A 13,772-nucleotide genomic window follows, 5' to 3' on the forward strand; every position below is an offset into this window, starting at 1 on the left:
AAAATACCCAGAGAACTGTGAGGCAAATTGGGATGTGGACTCAAAGGGGCCTATTTGGAAGGGGAGGGGAGAAACAGGGGGAACGGGGTAGACAGAGGTGAAGGAAGGGGTAGAGATTGGGATGGGCTACCTTGCATGGTCAAAGCAATGGTATTCCCAGTAGTCATGTATGGCTGCGAGAGTTGGACTATAAGGAAGGCCGAGCGCCGAAGAATAGATTCTTTTGAACTATGGTGCTGGAGAAGACTCTTGAGAGTCCTTTGGACTGCAAGAAGATCAAATCAGTCAATCCTAAAAGAAATCGACCCTGACTGTTCCCTGGAAGGCCAGATAATGAAACTGAAGCTCAAATACTTTGGCCACCAAATGAGAAGGGAGCACTCACTGGAGAAGACCCTGATGCTGGGAAAGATTGAAGGTCAAAGAAGACGGTGACGGCAAAGGATGAGATGGTTAGACACTGTCATAGATGCAACGAACATGAAGTTGAGCAAACTTCAGAGGACGGCGGAAGACAGGAAGGCCTGGCGTGAACTGGTCCATGGGGTCGCGAAGAGTCAGACTCAACTGTGCGACTGAACAACAACAAAAAAACCCTTGCTCCTGTCTCTCTAAGCCTGCCAAACTGGGAAATCACACACCATGGTGCTGATTTCGTTGTGTATGTATGAAATAACAGAAAATTGGATATTAGAGCATCTAAGAGCGTTTAATAATATAAAAAAACACAAACAAACCACGTAGACTTGGTATTTAAATATTTATTTTTAAAAATCATACAACATTTAGTTTAGACTATTAGATTAGATATGCTGAACCAGAGCATCGGTCCATTGAGGTCAGCCCTGTCTGCTCAGAGTGTCAATGGCTGTCAGGCAGAGGTCTTTCACGTCACCTACTGCCTGGTCCTTTTTTAAAAAAAAAACAACAACCGGGGTTATCAGGGATTGAACCTGGGACCTTCTGCACACCAAGCAGATGCTCTGCCAATGAGTCGTGGCCCATTTGCAGGTCCAGCAGCAGAACCGGAGGCCGAGGCTCACCTTTCCTTTGTTCTGAAGAGCTGCGGATGGAACTTGCTGTGCTTGCCGAGACCCAAGTGATCTGTCTGGTGCTCTGAAAGATGGCCTTGTTCCTTCCTCTTCCGCCCACTGGCCTAACAGGAGTAGTAGGAACTATGACTATACACAAGCCTACTTTGTGGCAACTGTACTTCTCCCCCTCAGTGTCCACACACTTCCTCAAGGGTGCTTGCTTCTGGGAAGTTGTCAGGAGCATGCAAAAACTTTTCCTGGCACTGGGCTTGAAGAGCGAGCCTCCTCTCAGGGACTTCCTTCAACAGCTTCTCTTAGCCAGTTTGGTGTCGTGGTTAAGTGTGCGGACTCTAATCTGGGAGAACCGGGTTTGATTCCCCACTCCTCCACTTGCACCAGGCTGGTGTGACCTTGGGCAAGCCGTAGTTCTGATAAGAGCTATTCTTGAAAAAGAGCCGTTTCTGTCAGAGCTCTCTCAGCCCCACCTACCTCACAGGGTGTCTGTTGTGGGGAGGGGAAGGGAAAGGAGTTTGCAAGCCGCTCTGAGGCACCTTTGAGTAGTGAAGGGCAGGGTATAAATCCAATCTCTTCTTCTTAGCCTTGCTGCTCCTGGGCTGATGGCCAGGGCCTTCTGCAATTTTCCTTCCTGTCGCTTTCCCCAGCCCGCTTGGGATGTGTGAATCCTTTCCCCCTTTCTGTCCAGTTTCACATGTTTCCTTAAATTCTCGTGGCTTCCTTCCATGTGCCTCTGATGCTTGAAGACCCTCCAAGGGCTATGAATCCCTCAGCACCTCCAGTGAAAGGGATCAGGTGGGAGGTGAAGTGAAAGACTTCTCCTCGGGACTCTGGAGAGCCACCATCAGCAAGGGTCTCAGTAGGAGGCAAGGGAGGAGGTGCCCAGACTCAATGGCAGTGTCTGGCTTGCACGCAGACGGTCTTGGGCTCAGTCCCCAGCCCCTCCAGTTCCAAGGGCCAAGTCGTAGGTGACGTGAAAGACCTTCCACCTGAGACCTTGGAGGGCTATTACCAGTGAAATATACTGGGTTCAGACACGTTCAAGTGATCAGCTCATAGTTTATTAGTGATTCAGCAAGAGAAAGGAGACTGAGAAGCCCCTGGCCGAAGCCGGGTATTTATGCCTAAAAAAGGTTACACCCAGGGCTATTTTTGGGCAGGAGCGCACAGGAACGGAGTTCCGGCTGGCTCCCGAGTTGGCCACGCCCAGCAGGGACTCATTAGCATAATAGGCCACACCCAACAGCAGACACTCATTAGGATTGGCTACATTTGGGGTGTGTGGCCTAACATGCAAAGGAGTTCCTGCTACAAAAAAGCCCAGGGTTTGGACAACAAACAAGGTAAACAGAATAAGAAGCAAAAGGTGGGTGTGTCTGGATGACCACACTTCTGCGAACATGGGGTGTGTGGCCTAATATGCTAATGAATTTCTGCTGTTGGGTGGGGCCTATTAGGCTAATGAGTTCCCGCTGGGCTTTTTCTACAAAAAGAGCCCTGGTTACAAGATAACTGCACGTGCACCTATTCCAGATTCGGCTTCCCCGCCCACTAGTAACTGATACGCTGACCAATGTTTGTTCCCTCTAAGCTGTGGAGTCTTGTGAGCAAAAATTCTACTTTGTGAACTACTGGCATTAAAGTGATGAGTGAGCAATTTGGCTACATCTATAAATCAGTTTGCTCTGGAGCTATCTTTCCCGTGCTAAGACAGAAATCTGTGAGCTGGAGGCTAAAAAATTGTGAGCCAGCTCACACTAACTCAGCTTAGAGGGAACACTGACTCCGAGTTCTGCCTACCTTGAGGACAAAACCTGAGGCAACCCTCCCTGCCCTCCCTCTCGTGATCTGCCTCACTGAGGTCCCTGTCCTCCCCGGGCTCCATCCCCACATCTCCAGAGGTTTCCCAGCCTGGATCTGGCAAAAAAAAACAACCATTCTCTGCTGGTCGCAAGGGGGATCTGGCAACCCTACGGCAGATCAGTGGCCTAACTCAGTTGATATATTTCAGTTTGCTTTTAGTTATGCCTTAGGTGAAATCTGGTGACAACCTAGCTTTGTACCAAACCCTCCTGAGACATGTTCTTGGAGGAAATGTTGCAGGAAATCTTTGGTTTTCCTCCTGCAAAAGTTCTATGGACCCCACACCCAAGGAAGACCTGCCCCCCCCCCCGGCTGCAAGTTGGATTTGAAAATTTCAGCAGCAGCTCTAATTTCACAGGGCTCAGCCCATCTTTGAAATTTTGGGCTTGTTTCCAAAGTAAGAAAAGCTGCCACTGTTCATGTTCAGGAGGCGGCATGAACAGCAGCCAGAGAAGTTTGAGCGGGATCGGTAATAGAACCGACTTCCGCTTTTCTAGGAACACCATCCATTTAGATTTGGAACTATAACATTTTCTCTGGTGCTCTGGTTTGAATGAGGGATGTGTGTGTGTGTGTGTGTGGTGGGGTAAACCCTGTTGCAGGGGTCCCGGCCTTTCTGAGCATGTGGGCATTCTGGAATTCTGACACGGTGTGGGGCACAGCCACAAAATGGCTGCCACAAAATGGCCGCTGCAGGAGGCGGATCCTGCCCCAGACCTTCCATTGCACAGTAAAGATCCTTGTGCCGTGGTGGCAGCTGCTGCTGAAGCAACATTTTTTAAAAAAACTGCACAGCCAATCAGAAGCCTTACTGGGCAAAAGCCCACCCAGGGCCGTAGCCAGGATTTTTTGATTTGAGGGAGTTGTGTGTGTGTGTGTGTGGTGGGGTAAACCCTGTTGCAGGGGTCCCGGCCTTTCTGAGCATGTGGGCATTCTGGAATTCTGACACGGTGTGGGGCACAGCCACAAAATGGCTGCCACAAAATGGCCGCTGCAGGAGGCGGATCCTGCCCCAGACCTTCCATTGCACAGTAAAGATCCTTGTGCCGTGGTGGCAGCTGCTGCTGAAGCAACATTTTAAAAAAAACTGCACAGCCAATCAGAAGCCTTACTGGGCAAAAGCCCACCCAAGGCCGTAGCCAGGATTTTTTGATTTGTGGGGCAAAAAATTTTCTTGTGGGGCACACACGCACTCGCTTCAACCAGAATAAACAATGCATCCTCCATTCCCAAACAGTTTGTCAGCCCACAGACCTCTGAACGAAATGCAAAATAAATGTTGTCAGTCAGGAGGCCTGGCCTGTATGGGAAGTCAGGGGGCTTGGCAGCAGGGGTCATTTCCTGCAGGAGCGGAGCTCCGGCAGTAAAGAGCCCAGGGGGCGGGCACATGCAACAAGCCCTGCCCCCTGCTCCCAGCAGCTCTCAGTCAGAGCAAGAAGCAGCCAGGTAAGTTGCAGAGCCCCACCGCCGCCGCCCCGGTCCAAAACAGTCTAGTGGCACCTTTAAGACCAAGTTTTATTCAGGTACAAGCTCTCCCTCCTCTGCGAGGACAGATCTGTGTGTCCCCCCCCCCAATAGCTAGCAATCCAAAACAGTCCAGTGGAGCCTGAGCGGTGGGTGTTGCCTTCTGACACACTTCCGGTGATGTCAGGGAGTGTGGCATATGCAAATAAGTTATGCTAATGAGTTATGCTAATGAGCTCCTGCAGCTCTTTTTCTACGAAATGACCCCTGCTTGGCAGTATATTAGGGGGCCAGGCCCTGAGAGGCCCCGCAGTAGCTCCAGACCTGAGCCCACCTTGCCCTGCCCCCTTTCTAAAAACACTTGGTGGGTGCCAGGAAAAATACCAGGGGGCACTGTGGCACCCATGGGCACTGTTGTTGGGGACTTCTGCCCTACTGTATATTCCAGAGCTAAGTCCCGACCTTGAAAACAGCTACTGCTAAGTCCTGCTTCTCCTTTCCCTGCCCCTTTGGCTCCTGTCACTTGAACTCCCAGGGTGGGGCTGGGGTGTGTGTGGCCACCGGAGACCGCTTCACCCACCACACTCCCCCCCCATCCCATGTCCTCTTATTCCATCAGCCTTTCTTGACCCTTTGCCTCTCTCTGCAGGGTTGGTGATCAGGTGACACACATCCGTATCCAGAATACCGGGGATTTCTACGACCTCTATGGAGGGGAGAAGTTTGCCACACTGTCCGAACTGGTGGAGTATTACACCCAGCAGCAGGGATCCCTCCAGGACAAAGACGGGACCATCATCGACTTGAAGTATCCACTGAACTGCTCGGATCCCACGACGGAAAGGTACGGTGGAAGGCGGGCAACTCACCTATCCTGACCACTCCACCTCACTTCCTCCCTCGCCCCGTCTTTCCCATTCAGGCTGGCTGGTCCCCCATGGCTATCTATCTCTCCTCTTCATTTCCCATTTTTTAAGAACTCCTGTACCCTTTTCTTATAGGGAACGATGAGTTCCCAAAGCAGGTGATCCGCCCTTCCGTCTATTGGTACATGACATCTCATTATCAGTTTGAGTCATATTTAGAAACTGGGTTTCCTCTGTCTCACTGATTTTGCTATTTTTGGCTCACTGAACACTGCGGCTTCGATAAAGCGCAGCGATAGAGTGTCAGGCGCCCGATAGTGGACACCCTTATCGGCACAGGGGCAGGCTTCGCTCTGCCTGCATCGCCAGCGGTGTCCTTCCACAGTTTCCTTTCTGCCTCTTGAAGCGAGTTTGCCCGCCCTGTCTCTCGGTCTGCAAATGGCTTGGACTGACTCTTCTGTGCTCTGCAGTGCAGGTGTGCCGGGTGGCACCAAAAGGCTGGAGAGTTCACTTGGGAGGGTCCCACCTCCCAGGGGATCGCCTGGCATAGGATCACTGTGATCTCCTTCGTTTCTTCTTTTCTTCTCTTTGCATCCAACATGCAGCAGTTGGTCAGGGAACCTGCTGCTTCCTCCCTTGCGGTTGGAAACTTCTGCCCTCTAGGCACTTACGAAAGCTCTTTGGCTCTGTTCTCTGCCCTCCCCTTCAGATTTTCCATCACGTGGCTTCCTCACAGCTGGGCCGCTGGGCTTAACTGTTTCTTCCCCTGCAGGGGAGGAAGGCCCACTCAGCAACCCATCACGTGGCTTCCTCACAGCTGGGCCACTGGGCTTAACTGTTTCTTCCCCTGAAGGGGAGGAAGGCCCACTCAGCAACTGTCAACTTGACCTGATCTCTTGGAAAGAGGTCTGAAGGCACCAGAATTGAAGTTCGACTGTCTTATAGTCGATATCTGCCACTAATATGAAAAGGGATGGGAACCATTGTTGACTCTGGTCGTGTTCCCCCTGCCCCTCACATATTTTCTCAGCAGAGAACAAGTTTGCCCTACATGGCTTGTCCTCTGCATTCACACAGGCCTGATTCTAATCTTGTGACTTCTTAAACAGTTTTGAGATATAATTTTGAGATATAATGAGATATAATAACGGATATTCTCCTCTGCAGGAAAGAACGAGAGGCTCTGTTTTGTCACTCACTCCTGCCCCATCTCTGCCCTGTTTTATTTTTGATCCTGGTCCATGTCATGTAGGGTGGCCAACTCTGGCCTGGGAGATTCCTGGAGATATGGGGGCAGTGCCCGTGGTGGGGAGAATTTGGAGAGGGATTTCGCCTAGATTCTATGGTACACTGTAGAGTTGGCCCTTGGGATCTGCCGTTTTCTCCAGGGGAACTGAACTATGTAGTCTGGAGGTCAGCTGTAATTCCCGGAGAACTCCAGGCTCCATCTGGAGGTTGGCACGCTTATCCACTTGGTGTAGTTCAGAGTAGCAGAGTAGCAGAACTGCCACCCGACACACCTGCACTGCAGAGCACAGAGGAGTTAGTCAAGCCATTTGCAGACCGAGAGACAGGGCGGGCAAACTCGCTTCAAGAGGCACTTTCACTTGGGATCGTCTTTGATGTGTGCTATTTTGCTTCCTTTGCTGGAAGGATCCAATAAAAACAAGTGCCTCATTAGACTCCACAAAATTTGATTTGCATTGGTTTCGCAATGTGTGTGTGTATGTATGTGTATGTATGTGTATATATATATGGGCCACAGAGTCTACATTGCTGGTACCAACATCATCTGTCAAGGCATATTGTACATCTAGTACTAGATTGTTTTAGGTTTTAATTTTAACTGTTTTATGTGTTTTTAAATTTTAATTGTAAATCTGTACTGTGTGCAGATCGACTTGTCTTGTTTGGAACCTACCCTGAGCCTGAATTACATTCTCACTGTTGCAGAAACAAACAGCTGTTCAGCTCACTAGCATTTTATTGGTCCAAACCGTAGAACCAGGGCTATTTTTGGGCAGGAACGCACAGGAATGGAGTTCCGGCTGGCTCCCAAGTTGACCACGCCCAGCAGGAACTCATTAGCATAACAGGCCACACCTAACAGCAGAAACTCATTAGGATTGGCTACATTAGGGGTGTGTGGCCTAACATGCAAAGGAGTTCCTGCTCTACCCACTGAGCCACGGCCCCTTCCCAATTGTGGGATGTTGGTGGGAGAGGATGTTATAAAGTGCTAGCAGCATCCTAGGGAAGGACGTTGGAGGTGTGCAGGGCTTGAGAATCTAAGCTACGCTGACTATTTTCTTTTTAAATCGCCTTAGCATTGACTCACGTTCATTGTTGGTCTTTTGACCCTGCTCCAAATTTCATTTCAAACGCCGGATCTCCCACGCTTGCTCCAGTTAGCGCCACTAGTCTCATCTGGGTTTCATGGCACGGGAAACCACTGGAACTAAGAGGCGCCTCAATTCTCGGGCATTCCGCCCTCAAAGAGGCCGCCTCTTAAAAAGTTCCTTGGCCAGGGCCCCTTCACCGGGTCCCTGGGGGGGTTCGCGAGCCTGCGCGCCCCCTCCCCCGGCCAGAGCGCAGCTTCACCCCCGAGCAGTCCGGGAGGTGAGTCTGCTTAACGCGCCTATATTTAGGGACATAGCAAGAACTGGTGTAGATATATCCAAAGCCACCTGTCTAGAGCAGGGATAGCATAGTAATTGTGAATTCTGAGCTGGGAGGTTCCCGGTTCAAAGCTATGAATTCTCTGGGCGTCTTTTGGCAGACTACAACCACGAAGCCCCTCCCCCCGGCTCTGTGAGACAGGAATAATCATTTCGACCGAATATACTGGACTGTTGGTAGAGATTATTCAGATAAGAAAGCTTAATGCTTTGAATCCTCAAAGAGCATCATAGAATCATAGAGCTGGAAGGGACTTCCAGAGTCATCTAGTTCAACCCCCTGCACAATGCAGGAAATTCACAAATACCTCCTCCCCACACACACCCAGTGGCCCCTGCTCCATGCCCAGAAGGTGGCAAAAAGCCCTCCAGGGTCCCCGGCCAAACTGGCCTGGAGAAAATTGCTTCCTGACCCCAAAGTGGCAATCGGCATTTCCCCGGGCGTGTAAGAAAGGGCCAAAAGAACTAAGCACTGATGCAACCCTTCCTGCAGCCTCCCTCTCGTGATCTGCCTAAGTTCACAGAATCAGCATTGCTGTCAGATGGCCATCTAGCCTCTGTTTGTAAACCTCCGAAGAAGGAGAGCCCACCACCAGTGGTCTCTCTAAGCTGAGTAAGTGTGAGCTAGCTCACAGTTTTTTAGCCTCCAGCTCACACATTTTTGTCTTGGCTCAGGAAGGGATGGCTCCAGAGAAAACTAATGTATGCAGCAGCCAAATCGCTCACTCACAACTTTAATGCCAGTAGCTCACAAAGTAGAATTTTTGCTCACAAGACTCCACAGCTTAGAGGAAGCATTGCCCACTACCTCTCAAGGAAGCCTGTTCCACTGAGGAACCGATCTAATGGTCAGGAGGTTCTTCCTAATGTTTAGCCGAAGACTCTTCTGAATTAATTTCAACCCATTGGTTCTGGGGGAACAGAAAACAACTCTGCACCATCCTCTGTACGACAGCCCTTCAAGTACTTGAAGATGGTTACCATGTCACCTCTCAGTCATCTCCTCTCCAGGCTAAACATACCCAGCTCCTTCAGCCTTTCCTCATAGGACTTGGTCTCCAGACCCCTCACCGTCTTCCTTGCCCTCCTCTGGACACATTCCAACTTGTCTATATCTTTCTTAAATTGTGGTGCCCAAAACTGAACACAAAATTCTAGGCGAGGTCTAACCAGAGCAGATTTAAAGCGATACCATCGCATACAAGTTAGGCATGAGCGTTACCTGTGTGTACCGATAACAGCCTGTTTCCCCCCACCAATTGTGAAAGTACACAGTTGAGACACATTTTAGATACAGTTTTAAGTGTATGCCTAACATATATAAATGTGCAAATCTGACAAAGGTACAATTGCAGATGTATTTCCTGCAGGCACGTGTGCTAGTTGAACTACATCTGGCTACACTTCCAGGTTGAGTGTGCGCTCGGTGGCATCTGTGTCCCTTGCGGAATGAGTCTTACTTAGAAAGACGACATCTAGCCCAGGCTTCCTGCTGCATACGCTGCCTTCCAGCTGGATTGGCCATGTATGGATGACCCAAAAGAAAACAAAGAGGATAAAAGAGGGGGAGTGAGGAGAACAATATTTGCATGTGCTAATTTATATTCGTCACAGAGACAAATTTACGCAGCATTACCGTACTTTAAATAGAAATGCCATGTGCCAGCTCTCTTTTGCTGTAACCAGGTGCTAACTGTGAATGGGAAACTTTCATAGGCTTCTTCATCTCGATGGAGCTGACCAGGGCTCTTTTTGTAGAAAAAGCCCAGCAGGAACTCATTAGCATAATAGGCCACACCCAACAGCAAAACTCATTTTTTTCGGCTTCAAAAGGGAATTAGATAAGCATATGGAGCAGAGGTCCATCAGTGGCTATTAGCCACAAGGTATAGATAGGGACTCTGGGGCAAGTGATGCTCTGTCATCTTGGTGCTTGTGGGGGTCAACAGTGGGATGGCTTCTAATGTCCTGGCCCCACTGGTGGACCTCCTGATGGCACTGGTATTTCTGGCCACTGTGTGATACAGAGTGTTGGACTGGATGGGCCTTTGGCCTGATCCAACATTGGCATCTCTTATGTTCTTATGATCATTAGCATATTAGGCCACACCCTGACAGCAGCACTCATTAGCACATTAGGACACACACCCATGTTACCAGAAGTGTGGTCATCCAGCCACACCCACCTTTCCCTTCTTATTCTGTTTACCTTGTTTGTTGTCAAAAACCAGGGTCTTTTTTTGTAGCAGGAACTCCTTTGCATGTTAGGCCACACACCCCTAATGTAGCCAATCCTAATACGTTTCTGCTATTGGGTGTGGCCTATTATGCTAATGAGTTCTTGCTGGGCGTGGCCAACCTGGGAGCCAGCCGGAACTCCGTTCCTGTGCGTTCCTGCCCAAAAATAGCCCTGGAGCTGACTCAGACAAGTACGGTCAGCTTGGGCTCCCCTTTATCCAACTGCGATTTTACTGGACAGCAGCAGAAGTCAAACACTGTGGAGGGCAGGCCTGAGAAAAAGATGACATACGGACATCCAGCTTCCTTCCAGTCCCGCCCCCCCACCCATTTCCGTAGTCAGACATCATAATATGAAGTCACCCTACCCATTGTTAGAGATGCCAACTGAAACCAGAAACCAAACCTCCAGACAGAGGCTGGAGATCTCCTGGGATTACAAGTGATCTCCAGACAACAGAGATCAGTTCACCTGGGGGAAATGGCCGCTTTGGAAAGTGGACTCTATGGCGTTAGACCCATTGAACTCCCTCCCCTCCCTTCCCCAAACCCCGCCCTCCTCAGGCTCCAACCTGGAGCTGGCAACACTAACCATTGCAACCAAAACCAAAACGTGGCATTCTACCTTAAAGATTCCTAGGTCATATAATTCCGTGGTAGACAGGATAGGCCCTGACTTGTATGGCCCAGGCTAGGCCGATCTCATCAGATTTGGGAAGCTAAGCAGGATTGACCCTAGGGCTGCCAGACCCCCAGTCGGGGTGGGGGGTTCCCTGATTTTGAGGGCTCCAATCCACCACTAGCCAGCTGGCCGGCGGGGGAAGCCCCACCCCCGCTGTGTCGGTGCGGTAACGTCACCCGGAAGTGACGTCATCACACTGGGCATATCACATGGCGACACTCTAGCATTTTGACCGACACTCTACGGCAACCATAGGGTTCTGTCGAAATGCTAGAGTATCATTGTGCGACGTGCCCAGCGTGATGATGTCACTTCCGGGTGATGTCAGCACATGGAGCACACGCCAGAAGATCCAGACTCGGACCCGGGAGCCCTATAAGACCTGGCAACACTATTTGGCCCTCGGAGAAAGCCTTCGGGGAGGGCGGGATACAAATCTAAAGAATAAATAAATAGATATATAGGGCTGCTATGCAGAGGCAGGCAATGGCAAACCACCTCTGCTCCTGTCTGTGCCTGTGACTTGTCAGCACTTTCCACCACCAGAGGGCATAGGTTTTACCAGGGGTCGTTTCGTAGAAAAAGAGCTAGGGGAACTCATTAGCACAACTCTTTAGCATATGCCACATCTCCCTGACATCACCGGAAGCGTGTCATAAGGCCACACCCCCTGACATCACCGGAAGTGTGTCATAAGGCCACACACCCCGCCCCCAACGGTCCCGGCCGCCGCTGGCGGCCTTGCAGCTCCACTGCCGAGCCCCATGAGGGGCCCGGCGGTGGACCTGCAAGGCCGGCGGGAGTGCAAGGAAGCCCCGCGAAGGCCCTCCCTGGCCCCAGGCAGGCAGGGGTGGGGAGAGGCAGGGAGGAAGCAACTTACCCTCCCTCTTCTCCTGCCTCCTCCTGGCTGAATGAGGACCGGAAGCGGGGCGGCCGGAAGCAGGGGGCGGGGCTTCGTCATGTGCCCCCCCCGGCCACACCCGGGGGAACTGCGATCCCCCGCGATCCCCCCCGAAATGACCTCTGGGTTTTACGTGCAGAAGATACCCCCACCCCAGTCCAATCTCTGGCATCCCCTGTTGAAAATATCTCCACAGACATCTAAACTGCTACCCTGAAGAGCTGATGCCAGTTGGAGTATGTTGTGCCTTTGACGTACGTTCATATAGATGAGCAAAATTTGTCTTGCAATCAATGGCTCAGCTGTACATTTCTCTGACAGGCAAGGCCCACGCGCCTTTCTTCAGTCCCGTGTTAATGCCAAAGGTACAGGCTGAAAACTACAGAACAGTCATAGCGCTCAGAAGTAGGTGTAATTTATATATATAATTGAGAGAGAGAGAGAGAGAGAGAGAGTTATAGGGAGAAATCAGTCTGGCAGCTGAATGCACTTTTTATAAAAAGCGTGGGTGGGGAAGTCCACGAAACTTCAGAGGGTGGGGTTTTTTTTTGTGCTCTTGAAAGTGAAAAGCACTTTACCTCCCACTAGAGATCAGGTCACATGACCAGAAGCCTTGGTGTACGGCCGGCCCCGGGGGAAATCTCTACAGAGCCCGTCAGTTGGGGAGGGCGGCCTCTGTGTTCTCCTCCATATTTCAGACTAGAATCATAGAATCACAGAGTGGTCAGGGGCCCTGCAGGGGCCATCCAGCCCAACCCCCCTGCTCCATGCAGGACCAGCCTAGAGCACCCCCGGCAAGTGTTTGTCCAGACACTGCTTCAAGACTGCCAGGGAGGGTATAAAGTACTGAGACCGAGGCAGAGCATAGTGATTTCAGCTCATACATTACTTAGAAAACTAGAGATACAGTAGCCGGCCAGAGGCCTGCTTAAATACAAGTACAAACCACACCCCCAACACACACCCACACCCGTGATAGGACATTTACAGTGTTACTGCAACCATAGGTTCCCTTGAGGATCTGGACGAGCCGATAGGCTGGTTCTAGGATCCTCTCGTTCTATTGTCTCAGGATGCGAAGCTAGGCTAGTTCGCATGGCCACGTGTAAAGGCGGCCGCGTGTGCGGTCGCCATTAGAACACAACACCTCTCCCCCCACGGCTCGGATCTCCCCTAGCAAACATAGTCCTCGAGGTATGTGGGTCTCCGTCGTTCTCGCATTGAGTGGCGTACTACGGGGCCCAGGGCCGTGCTGTCCGGTGCTGCTCCTGTGTTTTCTGGGGAGGGCGCCGGAGGTGCTGCTGGGGCCGGTGTGCTGCAGGGGTCCGGGCCGTAGGCCGGCTCCATGTTGCCACCGACGCCTCTCTCCATCAAAGCGCTTGGCTGTAGCTGAGGTGGAGCGGATACATTCGGCTCCTCCGGGTTCTGATAGTCGTCCTCGCTCTCTTCGGGTACCTTCGGAGCAGCTGGGTGGATGCGGCGGCACAGCTGGTCTATATGTCGTCGCAGCAGCTGGCCGTCATTGCTGGACACCTCATACGAACGTGGCCCCGTCACCCAGACTACCTTGGCTGGAACCCAGGCGGGGCCTCGGGCATAATTACGGGCACACACCGGCAGTGTTCCCTCTAAGCTGAGTCAGTGTGAGCTAGCTCACAGTTTTTTAGCCTACAGCTCACAAATTATCAGGATGGAGGCAGTCTAGCCGGGAGGTAGGGCGCCGTCCCATAAGTAGTTCCGCTGGGCTGCAGCCCGTTGTGGAGTAGGGTGTCATTTGCTGGCTAAATAGGAAGGCTGCCAGCTTGTAGTCCCAGTCCCCCTGGTCCATGCAACGCAGGGAGTCTTTCGTAGTCCGGACCATGTGCTCGGCTTGGCTGTTGGTGGCAGGGCGAAAAGGAGCCAAGCGGATGTGTCGGATCCCGTAATAGTGCATGAAGATGAGATGAAGGCCATGCCGGTGTCCGTCACTAGGGAGTCCGGTATCCCGTGCGTACTAAAGATCTGCCACGAGGGCTATTTTTGGGCAGGAAT

The 13,772-nt window shown here is 51.4% G+C and overlaps 1 protein-coding gene across 1 annotated transcript in view; it reads left to right on the forward strand.

The window, feature by feature from the left end:
* The window catches only part of PTPN6 (protein tyrosine phosphatase, non-receptor type 6), a 44,837-nt gene that overhangs the window by 1,737 nt on the left and 29,328 nt on the right, over nucleotides 1-13,772 (forward strand). Inside the window, exon 3 of the mRNA XM_015418795.1 lies at nucleotides 5,026-5,220. Within this exon, the coding sequence (XP_015274281.1) occupies nucleotides 5,026-5,220 (195 nt within the window). The remainder of the gene's footprint in view (nucleotides 1-5,025; nucleotides 5,221-13,772) is intronic.

The sequence above is a fragment of the Gekko japonicus genome, unplaced genomic scaffold (assembly GCF_001447785.1).
Source record: "Gekko japonicus isolate JY-2015 unplaced genomic scaffold, Gekko_japonicus_V1.1 scaffold1244, whole genome shotgun sequence".
NCBI lineage: Eukaryota > Metazoa > Chordata > Lepidosauria > Squamata > Gekkonidae > Gekko > Gekko japonicus.